Raw genomic sequence first — 18,608 nt, 5'->3', positions numbered from 1 at the left:
TTTACCATCTCGCTGCTGTCTCTCTCCTTCCTGCTCTTCTCTGTGATTTTTGGGGGTGGGAGGGCACCCTGGGGGGAAGAGGGGGGGCTGGGTCACTTTAGGGGCTGTTTTTTCTTTATTTTTTCCACGAAGAAGCCGCTCACTAAATCCCCTGAATTGAGTGAATATTTAGTATGGTTTTCCTTTCTCTTTACCAGGTTGTGTATGAAAGGCCCAGAGCTGCCCCCCCCCCCCCCATGCCCCGTTCCCACCACCGCGCTCAATCGGGACCAACCGCGTCGTCCTCTTGGTCGCTTGTCTTCCCGCTGGGTCCCATCGGCGGCCAAAAGGCCACATTCGCACCCGTGTCTTTGATAAGTGGCCGTGCCTGTGAGGCGATTAGGGCTGTGGCCTCACGGTATGAGGGGTGTGAGGTCTGGCTTGAGTCCCCCCCCACAATGAGATCCAACGAAGCCGTCCCTTTCCTCTTCATCGCACACGCTCTGCGACCCAAATCACATTAGCTGTGTTTGGGGGGGGGGGGCGGGTGTTACGGGTGTAGGAGGAGGATAAAAAGGATCTGGGTGCATTGGAAGCTTCCAGAATCCGACAGCAGCCCTCCTTTGTTAGAGCCTAGCCTTCTTCTCCTCTATTAAGTGTCTCTTAATGAAGAGTTCTCTCTGCCGGCCGAGATGGATACGCACAGGAGTTTGGGATCATAACGACGGGTTAACTCATCTGCTGAGCTGGACGGCCGGCTGGTCGTGACTCTGTGGTGGTGGGGGGGGGGGCTCTCGCCACCTTTTCCCATGGGGGTGGAGCTCCTTGGGTGTCGGGTTCCACACCCAGGTCCGTGTCCCAGGTTTAATGAATCGGCCTTTTTTGCATGGCCACCAGTGGGGCTCCGACAGAAAAGTATTTTCCAAACCAGCAGCATCACAGACAAATAGCTTTACTTGTATGCGTGTAATTTTAAATGCTAATGCAGCATTTTGTGGTGGATGATGGCTCGTGTTAGTGCTCTTTTGTCTGCTCCCTGCATCACGGGGTTAGACACCTCCCCCATTTCCTCGCTTATGAAATGCAGTAGCTTCTGAAACAAAAGTGTAATATTTGCTTGGAACGTGCCTCCGTCTTGGGCGTTTGACATACAGTGCTGTCGGTGTCTCCATAAGCGTGGCACCCCCCCCCCCCCAGCTGGAAATGCAGCTGAAAGGAGAGAGCGGCCTGCTTCGCAAATTGTTTTAATTAATTTCACTTCGTTCTTCTGCCAAATCTGCATATTCATTTTTTCCCTGCTCGTCTAGGGCTCGTCAGGGTCGCTTCCTCTAATTGAAATTAATATTGTTTCTGTTTCTGATTATTATTTACCTGTCTCTTCGGCGAGCCGACGGCTGCTTGCGGTGTGTAATTGATCATTATAGCAGCGTAAAAGTATGTTGTGTTCGGTAATTGATCTTCTCCACCAGGAATCTTGAGAACGGAGAGCAGGAAATAAAATCCGGTGAGACGATTTTTTCCGTGAATAATTTATCGAATTTGTAAGATACTCTTCTAATTGTTTTGTTTATTAATATTTTATAAGTATCATTTATGTCACTACAGCCAGTGACGGTGTTTGGTATAGCCTCATTAAGCCTCGTTAAGCATCGTTAAGCCTCGTTAGACAGCAACCTTCTGCTTCCTTAACATCGGTTGTTTTTGATCCATTTTCGCTTTTTCATATCCTTTGCTCTGCATAGATGGGCTTTAGGGTGCATATAACTGCATATTCTCAATTCTGACTTCAGCGTGTAATAGTAATATATAAAAATGTTTGATGCTTCATTTTAAAATTGATTTTCATCTTGGTGATTGTGTGTGTGTATATATAATTTCTAAGGTATCCAGCAATAATTGTTGTTATAATATCTTTTAAAATGTTTGTATTGTTCCCTCAAATTGGATTCATACTCTGTTCATGTCATTGTAATTATGGGTTACAAGATCTACATGGTTTTCATAGATCCGAATCTTCTGTGTGCATGTCGTCTCCTTTGTCTCTCTAGCTAGAAGCACACTTCTCCACCTAGTGGTGAGCGCAGGCATTGCCTCTCAGATTGCCGATTATTTAACCTGTCGGCCTCATTATTCCAAGTGGCGATCTCTAAATGGGTGGAAAGGTTAACCTCCTTTAATGAGTAATAATATTGTACTTTTTCTTTCGGCCCGTTTCTGCGCTTGCTGCTCATTCCCGCCTTTGTCTGTTATTCACTCACTGGGCTCTGTGATGTCCGGTGCCACGCCAGCTCGCGCGTCTCCATGTAAAGTGGATTCCTGATTCGAAGGGACGGTTTTCCAATTTCCCAGCTCCAGGGCTCGTATTGTGTTTGTCGTGCTGCATGCGGCTGATTTATCACGCTTCCTCTCCCCTTGACATTCAGATTCCCTGTGATTGGCGTTTGGTGGGGGATACCGCCCTCCCACCCACATTGCCTGCGTTTTGGGGCCGGGCCCCCATGGCAACTCGCAGACCTTTTTTGGGAGGATTTCGTTGGCCCTTCTCTGTCTCACCCTTCTGCATGTTGTTAAAAGTTTCAGTTTGCGTTACTCGGGGCTCTGAATCACTCAAGGAGGAATGGCAGCACGTACATGAATCCGAGGCGTCGCTCTCCGGCTTCCTGGTTTCCCACAGCTCTACCACTTCCTGCCTCCCAGCCTTCCTGGTTCCTTCTTCCCAGCCTTCCCGCCACTCTCCCACTTCCTGCTTCCCGGCCTTCCCGCCACTCTCCTGCTTCCTGCCACTCTCCCGCTTCCTGCCTCCCGGCCTTCCTGGTTCCTTCTTCCCAGCTTTCCCGCCACTCTCCCACTTCCTGCTTCCTGGCTTTCCCGCCGCTCTCCCGCTTCCTGCTTCCTGGCTTTCCCGCCGCTCTCCCGCTTCCTGCTTCCCGGCCTTCCCGCCACTCTCCTGCTTCCCGGCCTTCCCGCCACTCTCCCGCTTCCTGCCACTCTCCCACTTCCTGCTTCCTGGCTTTCCCACCGCTCTCCCTCTTCCTGCTTCCCGGCCTTCCCGCCATTCTCCCGCTTCCTACTTCCCGGCCTTCCTGCCATTCTCCTGCTTCCTGCTTTCCTGGCCTTCCCGCCATTCTTCTGCTTCCTGCTTTCCTGGCCTTCCCGCCACTCTCCCGCTTCCTGCCACTCTCCCATTTCCTGCTTCCCGGCCTTCCCGCCATTCTCCCGCTTCCTACTTCCCGGCCTTCCCGCCACTCTCCCGCTTCCTGCCACTCTCCCACTTCCTGCTTCCTGGCTTTCCCACCGCTCTCCCTCTTCCTGCTTCCCGGCCTTCCCGCCATTCTCCCGCTTCCTACTTCCCGGCCTTCCTGCCATTCTCCTGCTTCCTGCTTTCCTGGCCTTCCCGCCATTCTTCTGCTTCCTGCTTTCCTGGCCTTCCCGCCACTCTCCCGCTTCCTGCCATTCTCCTGCTTCCTGCTTTCCTGGCCTTCCCGCAATTCTCCCGCTTCCTGCTTCCCGGTCTTCCTGCCATTCTCCCGCTTCCTGCTTCCCAGCCTTCCTGCCATTCTCCTGCTTCCCAGCCTTCCCGCCATTCTCCCGCTTCCTGCTTCCCGGCCTTCCCGCCACTCTCCCGCTTCCTGCCACTCTCCCACTTCCTGCTTCCTGGCTTTCCCACCGCTCTCCCTCTTCCTGCTTCCCGGCCTTCCCGCCATTCTCCCGCTTCCTACTTCCCGGCCTTCCTGCCATTCTCCTGCTTCCTGCTTTCCTGGCCTTCCCGCCATTCTTCTGCTTCCTGCTTTCCTGGCCTTCCCGCCACTCTCCCGCTTCCTGCCATTCTCCTGCTTCCTGCTTTCCTGGCCTTCCCGCCATTCTTCTGCTTCCTGCTTTCCTGGCCTTCCCGCAATTCTCCCGCTTCCTGCTTCCCGGTCTTCCTGCCATTCTCCCGCTTCCTGCTTCCCAGCCTTCCTGCCATTCTCCTGCTTCCCAGCCTTCCCGCCATTCTCCCGCTTCCTGCTTCCCGGCCTTCCCGCCATTCTCCTGCTTCCTTGCCTTCCCACCATTCTCCTGCTTCCTGCTTCCCGGCCTTCCCGCCATTCTCCCACTTCCTGGCCATTCTCCCGCTTCCCGGCCTTCCCGCCATTTTCCCACTTCCTGCCTCCCGGCCTTCCTGCCATTCTCCTGCTTCCTGCTTCCCAGCTTTGTTACCACTCTCCCGCTTCATGCTTGCTAGCATTCCCACCACTCTCCTATTTCTTGCTTACTGGCTAACCCACTACACTCCTGCTTTCTGCTTTACAGCCTTCCCACTAATCTGCGAAGAGGTGACTTGGCTGTGGCAGAGCTTTCCCCAGCATGGGGGCTGGTGTGTGCACACGCACTCTCTGAGGCCCCGGCTCCTGCCCCCCGGCGCCGTCCGTCTCCCGGGTGGGCTGAATTCCAGGCCCGTGTTCTGATCCCCCCGGGCACCGACCTGGCCCAGCCGCAAGGCTACTTCTCTCCATCTCCTATCCCTCGCTTTTAATCACACACATTTCGCCCTCCCCTCAGTGCTGAGTGACCCCTAATTCACTACCCCCCCAAACCCTTTAGGGGTGCTTTGTTTCAAGAAGAAACAAAGGCCCCCCATCCCCACAGCAACACATGCATTTCTGCCTTTTTTAAATCTTTACGACCATAAATTTAGTAAGTAAATTTAGAAAGCGCCCTGGACTGGACCCCCACTCTGGCGTCGCTCCCCTGCCCCCTTTTTTAGTCCTCTTTTATATTCTTTTTATCACTGCATTCCCTGCTCTTAAGCGGCTCTCTGCATATGGCTATCAGTCTAGAGGAGTCATTCACGACTGTTCACTAATATCCACACACAGGCTCCCGTTCCGCGGCTTTAAGCACTGCACTCCCGCTCTCAGATACTTACTTGCCAGTTTCTGTCTGACCCCTGACTTCTCCCCCGTCCTGTCTGTGAGCTGCCGACAGCGGGAGGCCACCCCCCCCCCCCCCCCCGCTTATAGGATGTCATGAGCCAGGTGGGAGGGCGCTGCTGGCATCCCCTGGGGCTGCTACACTAGTTTCTTTTATTTAAAGTTCTGCATTAATAATTTTTCCTCCCTCCCAAGACGTAAAGTGCTCCAGCTGATCTACAGGCGAAATAACACGTTCTTAGTCCGCCAAGAAACAAGAAGCATTACGAGGTTCGCGTGCAAAAAAAATAATGAGGCAGTGGGAAGGACCCAGCGGATGGGGGGGTGGTGTGTGTGTGGGGGGGGTTCCCAGGTAAGCTCTGGGAAGCAGGTCAGGCTGTACGGTGGGGTCAGGATCCCTGAGATTAACCAACAATACTCATTTTTGCCTTCGCCCGACGCTTTTCCCGCTCAAACGTGTTTGTTTGATATTCAGGCCAAGGTAATTAATCACAGAGGACCAGGATAGGCATTGTTTGGTTTGATTGAGAGGCCTGGAGCAGGAGGGAAGCACACTTTGGTGTTCGCTGGCGGGGTGGTGGTGCCCGAGCTTGGCATGGTCCTTTGGGGGGGGGGGGAGTGGGGGTTGAAGGAAAAGGTGAGGTGAGGAGGCAGAGATTTCCAGAGACGGGGGAAACATTTGTGGCTGAACAGCTTTTTACAGACTCATTAGTGTGTTACTCAGCTGTCTGTGTGTAACAATTGTGCCATTGCTATCTCTTTGTTCTCTCTCTCTCTCACACACACACACACACTCACACTGAATGGCACAGCTCACGTGAATTTGCATGTGTTTACGGGGGACTCATCGGGATGGACGTCTGAGACGCCTCACCCCGTGTATCGAGGCCTGCTGTGCAACCCTGTGTGTTGAGGCCTACTGTGCACCCCCGAGTCGCACAGTTCACTGTGGTTCCCCCACTGTACTCCTGGTGCTTTTTTTTTAATGCGTGCCGCTCTCACGCTGGTGTGTGGAAGCGAGCGCACACTCGAATTTAATAAGCTCCCACTTTTTTCTTTAATATCATTTCCGGCCAGTGACCCTTGTGGCCCCCCCCACCTCCTGTATTATGCCAATGAATTGTTCTTCCTAAAGAGTAATAGGAAATCGGTAAGAAATACCAAACTAGCATACTGTAAGAGATAAATCAAATTCAGGTCGGCTAGTTTATTGAATCTAAATTGTGCCCCCCCCCCCAGCCCGAGAGCACTGTGTAGGCCATCAATCTTTCGCCTGATAATGGAGGAGGCCGAGTTCCACCTGATGTTTGCATTATTAAATTTTCCTCCTAACAAGCCGAGCTAATCCGTTCCGGGGGGGGGGGGGTTGAAGTACGGTTTGGAAAGTGGGATCATTTGAATGAAACATTAACATGGCACCTTACAGCTCTCCCCACGGGTTGGGGGCGGGGGGGTGCTCCGTGAAAGGCCCTAGTTATCTTATCATTTCAGCAAAAACAACTTGAAAGCCAAGTCTTGGCTTTGTTCTGGTCACTAAACTCAAAGTCCTCAGTACAACAATGAACTGAAACAGACATGTCCCTTCCTTTGATGACTGACATGGACATGTCCCTTCCTTTGATGACTGAAACAGACATGTCCCTCCCTTTGATGACTGACATGGACATGTCCCTGCCTTTGATGACTGACATGGACATGTCCCTTCCTTTGATCACTGAAACAGACATGTCCCTCCCTTTGATCACTGAAACAGACATGTCCCTCCCTTTGATGACTGACATGGACATGTCCCTCCCTTTGATGACTGACATGGACATGTCCCTCCCTTTGATGACTGACATGGACATGTCCCTCCCTTTGATCACTGACATGGACATGTCCCTCCCTTTGATCACTGACATGGACATGTCCCTTCCTTTGATGACTGACATGGACATGTCTCTTCCTTTGATGACTGACATGGACATGTCCCTCCCTTTGATGACTGAAACAGACATGTCCTTCCCTTTGATGACTGACATGGACATGTCCCTTCCTTTGATCACTGAAACAGACATGTCCTTCCCTTTGATCACTGACATGGACATGTCCCTCCCTTTGATGACTGAAACAGACATGTCCCTCCCTTTGATCACTGAAACAGACATGTCCCTCCCTTTGATGACTGACATGGACATGTCCCTCCCTTTGATGACTGAAACAGACATGTCCCTTCCTTTGATGACTGAAACAGACATGTCCCTCCCTTTGATCACTGAAACAGACATGTCCTTCCCTTTGATGACTGACATGGACATGTCCCTCCCTTTGATCACTGAAACAGACATGTCCCTCCGTTTGATGACTGTCATGGACATGTCCCTCCCTTTGATGACTGACATAAACATGTCCCTTCCTTTGATAACTGATGCAGACATGTCCCTTTGATGACTGACATGACATGTCCCTTTGATAACTGATGCGAACATGTCCCTTTGATGACTGACATGACATGTCCCTTTGAGAGGGGTTATCGTGTATGTGTCAGTGGTGGTTTTCCCGCATGTTTGCACTGAGGGTTTACAGGCGGCTTCGGTGTTCAGCTCAGTGGTGTAATTAAATACCATCGGGGTGTGGAAGCAGCATCTCCGCGGTCTGCGAGGGAAGGAGCGCGGGGAGCCGAGGGCAGCGTGAGAGAGCAATAAACAGTGTGATTTGTGCGATTGCCTCAAGCGGCGGGGGGGGGGGGGGGTAAAAAATAGTCACATCACAGCAGAAGCTACGTCTCGCTGCACAGTAAATACCCCCAAAATGCAGTTAATACCTCTGAAGTGCAGTAAATATCATTGAAGTGCAGTGAATACCCCTGAAGTGCAGTAAATACTTCTGAAGTGCAGTGAATACCTCTGAAGTGCTGTCTGTATAGGACAGAGCCCAAATGGAGGCTGGGGCATCAACTTAATCTGTTGCTCCAGGCCTTTGAATGGAATTTTGTTTTGGGTACAGAGTCAGCCACCTCTGTCCTCTGCAGGTCAGGTGGAGCTAAACGGGGTCCAGCCGGTCGCCGTGGCCAAGAGCCCTCCTGAGCTGCCATGCGTCCGTCTGGCCGCGTCTGCTGCTCCGAATTGCCCCCCCCCCCCCCCACGAGGCACACACGCACGCTTGAACGCGAATGCCCATGTCATGTTTACGTGAGCAGCCAGCGATCGTTTTCTTCCGCTCATTTTAAGATTTAAACTCATTAAGTATAATCCCATTAGCGACTCAATTCCACATCGCTCACTCATCAGCCAGTTAGATAGCAATAAAGCAGAATGGCTCCTTGGAGAGGCTGGCGCCACAGAATAAATGATGTGCTAGAAGAGAAATGTAATTAATTTACCCGCTGTATTGATAGCGCTATCACACTGTGCTCTATATTTTTTAATCTTCTTTAACATCTTCATTATTTGGGGGGGGACAGAGTCAACACTCCAGACGACTGAGAATCCCTGGCGCTTTACCGGGTTTCCTTTAACGAGCGGAAACCCGAACATCGGCTGGGCAGAGCAAGCCACCAGGAACACGTGTAGGGGGGGGGGGGGGGGGATGGCAGGGCAGTGTTAACGAGCCTGTTCCTGCTTGTCTAACATTGTCGGTTCAGTGACTCACTGCGGCGACGGGAGTCAGAGCCACGCAGGGACTCGCGGCACTGACAGGGTAAACATGAAGAGGCGCGTCGCCACGCCGGCTGTTTCTCCTGGCCGTTTGATGCCGTTTTGGAATGCGAGTTTTGTTTTCATTATCGACGTACCGCTGTTTGTTTTGGAAAGTATGTACAGAGCCCGAACCGAACGGAGGTCGATAGTCTCTTCAGTTACAGGAAAGGTAGTTAACTGAAGAGGGGCTGGACGGGGATTTAGGGTTCAGGTGACAGTACTGTCGCATTTCTCTGGGCAGCGATGCAGCTGATGGTCAAACAAATATCGCCCTGATGTCTCTCTTGTGCTCCAGATATTTATGGATATCGACTTTTAGCTGGTTCCCAACAAGCCTTGACTCGACCTCACGTGGAGGCCCCAGGCATTACCCCCCCTGCCCCCGAATGCTCAGCCTAAATCGCATGTCTTAATTCATTAGATTACGTCGAAGGTGAGGAGAAGGAAGCGTGAAATGTTACACATACGCCCGAGCCGTCTCAGTGTGACAGAAATGACACCAACCAGCCAGTCAGGATCATCTGGTGTCTGCAGGTCCACAGATGGGTCATTCTTACTGTGCCAGGACAGCCTGAAGTGTCTTCTCTTGTAGAGTGTGGCTCCGTCTGTGAGCAGTGAGGTGCTCATTTTTCCAGCTGACGTCGTCTCTCTCTCTCTTCCAGCTAAAACAGATGAGGTGCTAAAAGCCAAGGAGAAGAAGGAGGAAGAGGCGAGGAAGAAGAGGGAGGAAGGTATGCCAGCATCCTCCGTGCCCAACAGATACGTTTTAGCCCTGCTGCACCTGAATCTCCAGCTGTGTCCGTCTGCTGGCTGTCATGGCAGGACAGGGTTAAGCAGCTGGGCCCCCCCAATGTCCCCCCAGCCGCTGAGCTGCCAATGCACCTGAAAATATGTAGATGGCTCAGGAGCCATAATCTAAACCTGCTTGGCTGGGCAGACAGTAAATTCCCTGTGTCATGCCCACCCCCCCCCCCCCCCATTATTTGCACAGACATATTTAAATGAAGTCAGAAGCAATTTGCTCAGGCACGCAAAAAAATAAATATGAATACGTTTCCAAAAAAATCTTCAGATGACATAATGAGATAAAGTTACTCTTGCCGCAGCTGCATGGGGACCAGGACCGGGTCACGGTGCTTATGAGCTCGGGCCGGACACCTGGGCAAGCCCTGCGCCAAGAGAGTACTGATTCCAGTGGGATTTCATGGTGCACCATAAGCCCCCGAATTCATATCCTTTCATTCCCAGAATTCCCTGCACACCGTCACTCTGCTCTCGCGTCTTCTGCTCTTTGGCAACTCTCCTCACGTTACACGAGCTTTAAAGTCCGCTGACCTTCTGCTGATATAAAAGCCACACTCCCCAATCGTGATTAGCCCCTTGGACCCCTGCTTTGTTCTTGCAGTGGAAGCAGGAAGATAGTGTTGCTCCGCCATCCCCCTCCCTTGCTGACGAGGAACGTTGCCAAAACGTTGAATAATCGCTAGCCTCTGGGCTGCTGCACATGGCTTTCAGTCAAGCAGGCTTTTTTAAACGGAGTTCATACTGTAATGTCTCAATGCAACTCATCTCTTGCTCTTAACCGGTACGCCTCTCTGTACTGCACTTTCCCCTTCAGCCACCGGGGCGGCGCCTGCAACATTAGGCATGGGAGGGTTTACTGGAGACACAGGGTCCTGGGGTTTCTCTGCTGAACTTATCAGCAGGGGAAAAGTTAGAATAACTTGAAATTATAATAACTTATACATGACGATGTACCTGCATGTGTGCCTGTCATTAAAAGGACTTTAGTAAAACCCTAAGAAGCTGTACACACTCTGCTGACCTCCTGAGTCTGTCATTGGTGTTTTCCCTCTAATTCTGCCCCATCACCGGCAGGCCTTGTAATTTTCGATCCTCTCTCAGCCTGGCTTTGTATTCAGACGGAGGATCATCCCTTTATTTACCAGCCATTTGCTGCCCTGTCACCCAGACTGAGTCCTAGAGTAATAGAATAATTTCTTTGTGTCAGTTGTCTTGTTTGTTTGTTTGTTTATTTATTTATCGCCGTTGTTCAATTTATATAACCTGTCATCCTTGATCAGAGCTTTTGAGATACAGAGCAGCATCAGTCTGAGTCTATTAACGGTTGTGTTTCATAGGGGTGTAACGGTACACAAAATTTATGGTTCGGTACAAATCTCGGTTTTGGCTTCATGCTTCGGTGCAATTTTGGTAGAGCAGGGAAAATAGAATTTCTCTTAAAATTATGTATTATTAAAAGCATAAACACAAACACAATTCTCAGCAGTAATCCAAAGGCAATGTGTCGGCTGATGTATCTGAATAACAAAACCTAAGACACAATTACTTGCAAATTCTACAAATATATAAAATAATTCCATCCATCCATTTTCTATACATGCTTGTCCTATGCAGGGTCACGGGGGTTTGGAGCCTATCCCGGACATTATGGGGTAAAGGCAGGGAATCTCGCAGGACAGAACACACGAGGAGACTAACTGACAGAGGCTGTGTCTGTCCTGCTCCAGTCGAACACACATGTTGGTGTTTCCAGCGACATATCTGAGTTCAGTGGACAGTCAGCTTTGGTCTTATCAGTTACTCTCTCTCCAGCGCTGGTGTAATTTACTGGGAAACCAAAATGTTCCCAAAGCACTGATTATGACTGACTGTAACCAGCATTAGACGCAACCGACTCACAGCTCACAGTTAGCGTAATGTTTTCCATGCTGAACATCTACTTGTGAATTTAGGTTCCTCCTGTGTCTAGTAATGTATTCATTTGTTTCATTGTGCGTCGCGAAGTGAAAATGATGTGCCGAACGGCACACGACGAGATACGGGCACAGTAACGGCCCTATTATTTAGTAGTGTGGCTGAATCCACTGGCGTTTGAACTCTTGGTTATTTTGCTGGTAGATGAACCTTACTTTGGAAGGCTGCCGGCTTGTGGTGTCGCTTACGGCACGCCGATACGGGATGGCGATCTGTGAGCGAGTTAGGCGGGGTGACCCGTGGAGCAGGCCCATGTGAAGAGAGCGGCAAAGAGTGACTTTGGGATGGTGACTCCCTACAGCTGCCTGCCACCCCACGTTACTGCAGGAAAGGAGAGAATTTCTGCCTTTGATCTGCTAGTTTGGTGAGCTGCTGCAGAATTCAAAAGGCTCCAGGCCCATATTAAAAAAAAAACAAATAAATAAAAAGGCAGGCAAAGGAGAGATGTTATTTCTGTAAAAAAAATAACACGCCTTTTTGTTCACTGTATACTTGGGTAATTATTTCAGAAGGTGCAACGTGAACTAAAATAAAATTTGCTGGCGTTTTCCACTCAGGCATGGAAATGTCACATTAAGTGTTAATTTCCTTTGTTTGCGGTACATTATTTCCTTAACTTGCGTTACATTGTTGCCTTAAGTGTGCAAATTGGTTGTCCGCTGACCCCGGGCGTCTGATTCTTCCGGAGACGATGACCCGAAGCCGATTTGGCGCAGACATCGGAATAATGAGCGCTGAGGATGCCTATAATTTTAGTCAAGTTGTCTTTAATCGCAAATTAATCGGTATTCAATTTACTGAATGTTAAGTATTGTGGATGCCCCGCTTTTTCTCGTAGTATAATAATAATAATAATAATAATAATAATAATAAACGAATAAACATCTGTATATATAACAAGCGCTAATAACGGGATTACGCAAACAGGCTTGCTGAATGCATCGCGGTAAGTGTCGGGGAGGTCATGGGTTTCGTTTGTACCTGTTTGTGTGTCTGTTCTGGAATTATGTGACCATTAAATATTCAGACGGACCCCCCCGCTCCCCTCCACCCCTGGCCCCGCATCCATTTGCACCTCATCACGGTTTAACTAGCGCTGTTGTCAATCACCCGGGCAGCCTTTAAACAGCAAGTGTCTGGATTAGATTTCTGGCCTGGCGCTTGGAAAAATAATATATTATCCACGGCGACAGAAATTTAATTTTCCTTGTGGGGTAAAAATGGGATATAGGACAGTGTTGCATTTATTTTTCTATCTTCGGTTTGGGAACTATGAGATCTGCACGAGTTTTTTACATTAATTTTACGACATTAAAATCAACGTTTTGTAATGATTGCGTAATGTGCAATTATCCGTTTTGCGTAATCCGCCACGGCTCCTTGTTTTCTAGGCATTATAACGTTTCGTTATAAGTAATTTTAGAAATACCCCCGCGCTACTTTATCTCCGGGTATTTAAAATAACCGGGTAATAGCGAGTATAGTTTTATTTGACACCATTATTCTTGTGTGCGTACTCTCCGCAAAATTATGCAATAAGATTTGTGGCTTAATTAAAGGAAATTCAACGCAGCCATTATGATATAGCTCTTCTCCTACTGTATAGTTTGTGTCATAATAATAATAATAATTATAACAGAAGATGAAGGGCGGGAGGAAGCGAGTCGACATTGACGCTAAATGTAATCTGCCTAGAAATCAAATTATTTGACCCCGAAGCGCGACAATACAAACTCCAGCCGGACTGCTGTTAAATATTTAGTATTCTTCTGTCATGAATACAAATGGCGCACAAATTGGACTGTACAGGCGTGTGACCCCCGGAATCAGACTGGGGAGCGGGGGCTCGTCCCGCTTTAAATGTTTTAATTACTGCGGCTCCCTCCGACGCTTGAAGGACAAGCGCTGAAATTCAGCACCTGGTAAACATCACTTGTCCTGTCTCTCTAATCGGGCCGCATTAAGTCAAAATACGAAACGTTTTTATTATCGCGATTAAGCCTCGCTGCGACTGCAATGAACTAAAGAGCGCATCCAGCTTAATTAAGCTTAATTTGAATTTCCCTCCACTGTCAAAAGTGACTTTTTGACTGGAATCTGTCGCTCGTTGCATATCTACAATAAAATCCAGGAATCTTTTCAGCTCCAACCTACAGGAAAAATCAATGCGGTTGATAAAGATGAAAAACCTCGGCGGGTAGCGACTCGGGCGGCAAATCGTTTAGATGGGAAAACATCCAGAGTGATTTTATCTACAGAAATTTGGTTTGCATCGATTTGGGGTTTGCAGAACAGTGTGGAAACACCTTCGTCGCGCTGTTTTTTATTGATTTGTTTTATTGCAGAGGATGCTAGTGGACGCGGGTTTTTACGGTGCGTAATTTGAACCAGAAACGTCATTTTTTACGCGTTTGCAGCCTTCAAAGTGAGTGCTGCTGTTCATAGAACGGAGGTGGCAGTTTTTAAGGGGAGGAAGACGAGGTCAGTGTGGGTCACACACACAAACTGCCCGTGTGCTTTACTGCATCTTCGCTTTTTTCCATTGATATTTTCCGAGAGATTTATTAGCATATATATTTTCATTATCGTAACGTTTGTGTTTGGGTTACGTTTTGTTTTCTTTTTTAAATCTCCCTTTCACTTTGGTTAGCCCACACTGACATGATTAGTTATGCCTGGCTTGTAAGCACTGAATCAGAGTTATGTACCCTAGGGAAATTAATTTGGCAGAAAATCAGTGTGAGAAGATTTAATTATCACTCAGACCTTTCCCTCCCCAGCCGGGCAGGCGGCGGCCGACCCACGTGGACACCACTTCCCCCCAGTTTGTTCATGCTCTCGGTCATAAGCCAAGCAATTACTACACCATTGATTTTTCATCACCGCAAATTTAAACTTGGCTGCTTTTTTTTCCTCATAAAAAAGTAGAGTGATGATGGCGGGGGGGGGGGGTGCCCGTCCTGTGAACAGGACGAACGCTGTCGAATCGACTAACCCAGCGTCGACCCCTGCTGTCACCGGCCGTAACACGCTGCCTTTTGGCATCTCAAACTGCCCTGCACACCCCCCCCCCCCCCCCCCCAAAGATACAAACAGCAAGCTCTGCTTTTAAGCTACCCCTCCTGACATCTTCCTAGAAAGGGGGTGTAGAGAAGGATGTATGGTCAGGAGTGACAGGCTGCGACTGTGGCTGTTTAAAATGAGACTGACAGCCTTTTCCATTTGGGAGGGGGGCAGTCAGGTGGTCCTGCCCAGTGGCCTTCAGTGGGCCAGCTTTGCCATCGGCGACAGTAACCTCATGATGGCCTGTGGTTGGCTGTGCAGCAGCCGGTCTTGGGGGGGGGGGGGGGGTTCTGAGCCGAGCTGTAGTGACACAGATTAGGTGGATGTTTTGTTTGGGAGGTGGGTGGGGCTCATTCACACCTCATTAGACTGGCTTGGTGGTCCGTTGGGGTGGGGGGGGGCGGACGCAGCCTAATGGCTCTTTGGCTCGGAGTCGCCATAATGTCAGCTGCTATCACACAGGGCAAGGGGCTTCCGGCTCTGCTAGCGAGACCGGCCCAGAGTGTGAATGGGACCCTCATTAAATACCTTGCAGTGCCCCCTGGTGGAGCTCCGTGGAATGCGCTGTCACGCTTCCAGCCCCTCTGACTCAGGTGTGGGGGTGTGATGTCAGTGATGATCTGGTATCTCTGCCGCATGGCCGGTTACTGCATGGTGGCAGTGTTAGGGTAATGCATTAGAGTGCTTTGTTTATGAGGTCAGGCCAGAGGTCAGCGGGGGGGCGGGGGGGGGGGGAGACTGGCTGCACTTTATCAAGACCTTGGTGGTGATCTTCCCGGACATGAGCTTGACTTCCCCTTGACCAAAGATTTTTTTTTTGTGGGGTGGGGGGGAGGGGGTGTGCAGCTTAACCAAGAGCCGAAGACGATGAAATGAAAATGGAATTCAGTTAAATCAATTAGCTCTGGGTGGGTGGGGGCCAGGCTGAAGGTCAGTGGCAAGGGGGCAAGAACCAAGCCTTGTGTATAAATCTCATCAGCTGTCCTGGACTTAGGTTACATCATTTTTACTTTAGAGTCCTCTCGTCAATTAAGTAATTACTTGCCTGACTGATTTCTCTAATTAACAAGTTATAAAAGACCTACTGACCTACTGGCCATGAGAAAATATGTGCACTTTTTAAACGGACATGTGCACACACACACACAGACACACACACACACACACACACACACACCTCATCATGCTTCTTACTCTCGTCCTTTACTCCGGAATTTACCGGCGTCAGACGGGCACCTTTAAAGCGCCGTGCCGGGGAAGGAGGCCATTATCCTAAAACGTTTAATTCCTCGCAGAGGGGAGATGTGACAGGAAGCAGAGGCCGGGGATGATGCTTTAACACCCAGCCTGAGCTGGGCCCCGGCCTCCATCCCCAGAAGCCCAAACACGCCTCCTGCGATGTTCATTGAGTCTGCGTCCATCAGACGTGCAGCTAAACAGCTGTTATTGCAATGAAGGGGGGGAGGGAGCGTGGATGCTGGAGAATGTACAGTGTGTAATTAGATTAAAATGTGCAAGACTGGTTACAAAAGAGAAAGCCAAGTAAAACTGAAGAAGTGTTTCATTAGTCCCTTGATTGACCCCCACACGTGCGGTGTGATGACTATGCAGATGGGGGTTAGTGAAGGAAACCAAGCTAACTCCAGCCCACAGCTCCTTGGGACTGACTCTACTCAGCCCTGGTGTTGGATTTTATATGGATCTGTCCCATGAAGCCCTGCCATGGTGTTTGGTGGCTACATATCCCACAATGCCTAGTGTGTGGCTAGTATGTTGTGTCATCACAAAGATGCTTCCAGAGCAGGGACGTCAAGGCCTGATTAGGCCTCACGTGTGTGTCTGAGATACTGAAACGAGGAGGGGAAATGGAGGGGGGGGGGTGCTTTGTTGTCAGGCTTTGTGTCTCCATAATGAATTCGCCTCTTTAGCCGCTGATGGCTGTCATGTGACCCAGCCTGGGAGATGGCGTGGTCTAGTGGCGTCCAGCCCTCCAAGCAGAAGAGATGTGGCCCTGTGTGGGGAATGTCCTGGCAGGGGGCCGTGCGTTAGGTGGTCCCCTGCTCAGTCAGCATGTGCTGGGAGATCCCAGGACAAGGGCCTGCTAGATGGGGGAGGGCGGGGTGGGGGGACTGTGCAGACGTGTGTGTGGGAGAAATAGAGCGGGGGGGTGCCCCCCAGGGAAGCCCGGAGCTGGCGGTGTGTGTGTGGGAGCGTCATTAGCCCAGGTCCACCACCTGCTGCGGACGCGTGCCTGGCCCCGGGGGGCCGCTCTGGACATCTGGCGAGGGCCATCAGCACGTCCTCATCTGTGACCTCCCGTGAGAGGCGGGGCCACCATTAGCATTCATACTGGCACCACTGGGAAGCGGATTGGGGGGGGCGTCTCGACAGCGTCATAGCTCAGGACATGGGCTGATAAGTGATTTGTGTGCTGTTTCTAAGCCTCTTACTGTGTTGTGGCTCAAACCCGGACCCTGAATGCCAAACCACGCGGCTGGTTCCACGACGGTCCTCAGTTTTTGGGTAGTGGGTCTGTTCCGCTGGGGATGGGGGTGGAGGCTGTTTTGGCGGGTCGGACCTCAAGCTTGTGTCTGTTTTATGTCACGTGTGTCTAGCATGTTTTTTTTTTCCCTGGGTCTCACTGCAGACCACATGGCCACGCAGAACCCAGAGCTCGTTGGTGTGTGGCTGCCCTCTATGGGTGGGGGGCGGAAGCGCAGCATGGACGGCTCATACAGGCAGCATGCAGGCTTGTGAGTAGCTGTGCTGGAGATGCATTAGAACGCCTGGTTTTCCTCTCCCTCCCTCCCACCCTCTCTATTGAGAGCTCATTTGTCAAGGCCAGTGCTGCTGGGGATTAGTTATGCAAATATTGACGTGCAGCTTTGGCCCGGTAGCCGTCAATTGAAATCAGCAAATCAATGCCCCTAATAGCTGCTCATTACGCAGTTGATGCCTTTTCAGGGCTGCATTGGAAACCAGTGGCGCCCTAATCAATTCAGTCAAAAACTATTACCTGCCCACTGCAGGACACCTTTTTTTTATAAGCAGCCATCCTGCTCCAGGGACCCGGTCCGGGTCTCTTGGTTCCGAAAGCCCGGCCGGCTCGCCAGGCCCAGTGAAGCCGGCAGCTGTGCATTAGCATTTTGTTTTTGCTGCCAGTTGATCACTTTAGTTTAATTTGCATCCGCTTAGATATAAATATTGCTTAAGGAACAAAAAAAATACACTTAATTGTATTTATATCGCCGTTCTAGTGCGATGGATCCAAATTAAAGTGCATGAAATAGTTAGCATGTTTTTCCTCTGCTGGAATATTTAACGAGAGTCTGTGGGATTTGTCTCCATGTCGAATCTCTTCCAGCTTTCATTTAATGCACGTTAGAAGAAAAGAGATCCAATCAAGGATGAGTATCAAGTTGTGCAATTAGGCGCCTGTCTGGGGAGAAGCCAGGATATGGGGAGGCGGAGCAGGGAGGAGAGGAGCAGAGAGGAGAGGAGGAGGAAGCAGAGGAGCAGGGAGGAGAGGAGAAGAGGTGGGAGGAGAGGAACAGCTAGCAAAGGAGCAGAGAGGAAAGGAGGAGGAAGCAGAGGAGCAGGGAGGAGAGGAGAGGAACAGGGAGCTGCTGCTGATCAAGACGGGATGAGCTCCAAAGTTTTCATGTTGGGTAACATCATCTGTGGATGAGGGAGACTGAATTGGCCAACAGTGTCCCAAAGATCTGGCAATCGGGTAGATATATGCCAGCAAAGTGAGTCGTTTCAGGAGAACCACAGCATTAAATTAACTTAACATCTTGCAACCTCACCACCGTCTACTTGTGGGGGGATGCTTTTCAATTAACAGATACCCTCGAAGTTTCCCGTAAGGAAAGCAGGAGGGTAAATAACACGAACTGGGTGCTATTTTTAGCTGTTACTTCAGGCTGTGTCCGTCTGGAATGGACCATCCATTTAGGGGGAGAGTCGGTGCAGAGTCTCCGGGGCTGGGGGCCTCCATGATGGCAGGGCTGCGCTGCCTGCGCCGCATTTTGTGTAAAGCAGAAAGTAAACAGTAGAGCAGATTTCGTTGCCCGTGGAATTACATTCTGCAAACAGAGCTTTGATTCCCCAACGGTGTTTTAAAAAACCAAGCTTTGATTTACCCGCATTGTTTAAAATCCTGCTTTGATGCCCTGTAGCATTGCGCTAATCCTCGCGC

The 18,608-nt window shown here is 50.2% G+C and overlaps 1 protein-coding gene across 1 annotated transcript in view; it reads left to right on the top strand.

The window, feature by feature from the left end:
• The window catches only part of rsrc1 (arginine/serine-rich coiled-coil 1), an 87,181-nt gene that overhangs the window by 61,911 nt on the left and 6,662 nt on the right, over positions 1-18,608 (top strand). The window contains exon 7 of the mRNA XM_023818162.2: positions 9,229-9,297. Within this exon, the coding sequence (XP_023673930.2) occupies positions 9,229-9,297 (69 nt within the window). The remainder of the gene's footprint in view (positions 1-9,228; positions 9,298-18,608) is intronic.

Source organism: Paramormyrops kingsleyae, chromosome 17, assembly GCF_048594095.1.
Source record: "Paramormyrops kingsleyae isolate MSU_618 chromosome 17, PKINGS_0.4, whole genome shotgun sequence".
NCBI classification, from domain to species: Eukaryota; Metazoa; Chordata; class Actinopteri; order Osteoglossiformes; family Mormyridae; genus Paramormyrops; species Paramormyrops kingsleyae.
Note: the sequence above shows the minus strand (reverse complement) of the source record. Positions and strands in the feature narration are given on the sequence as shown.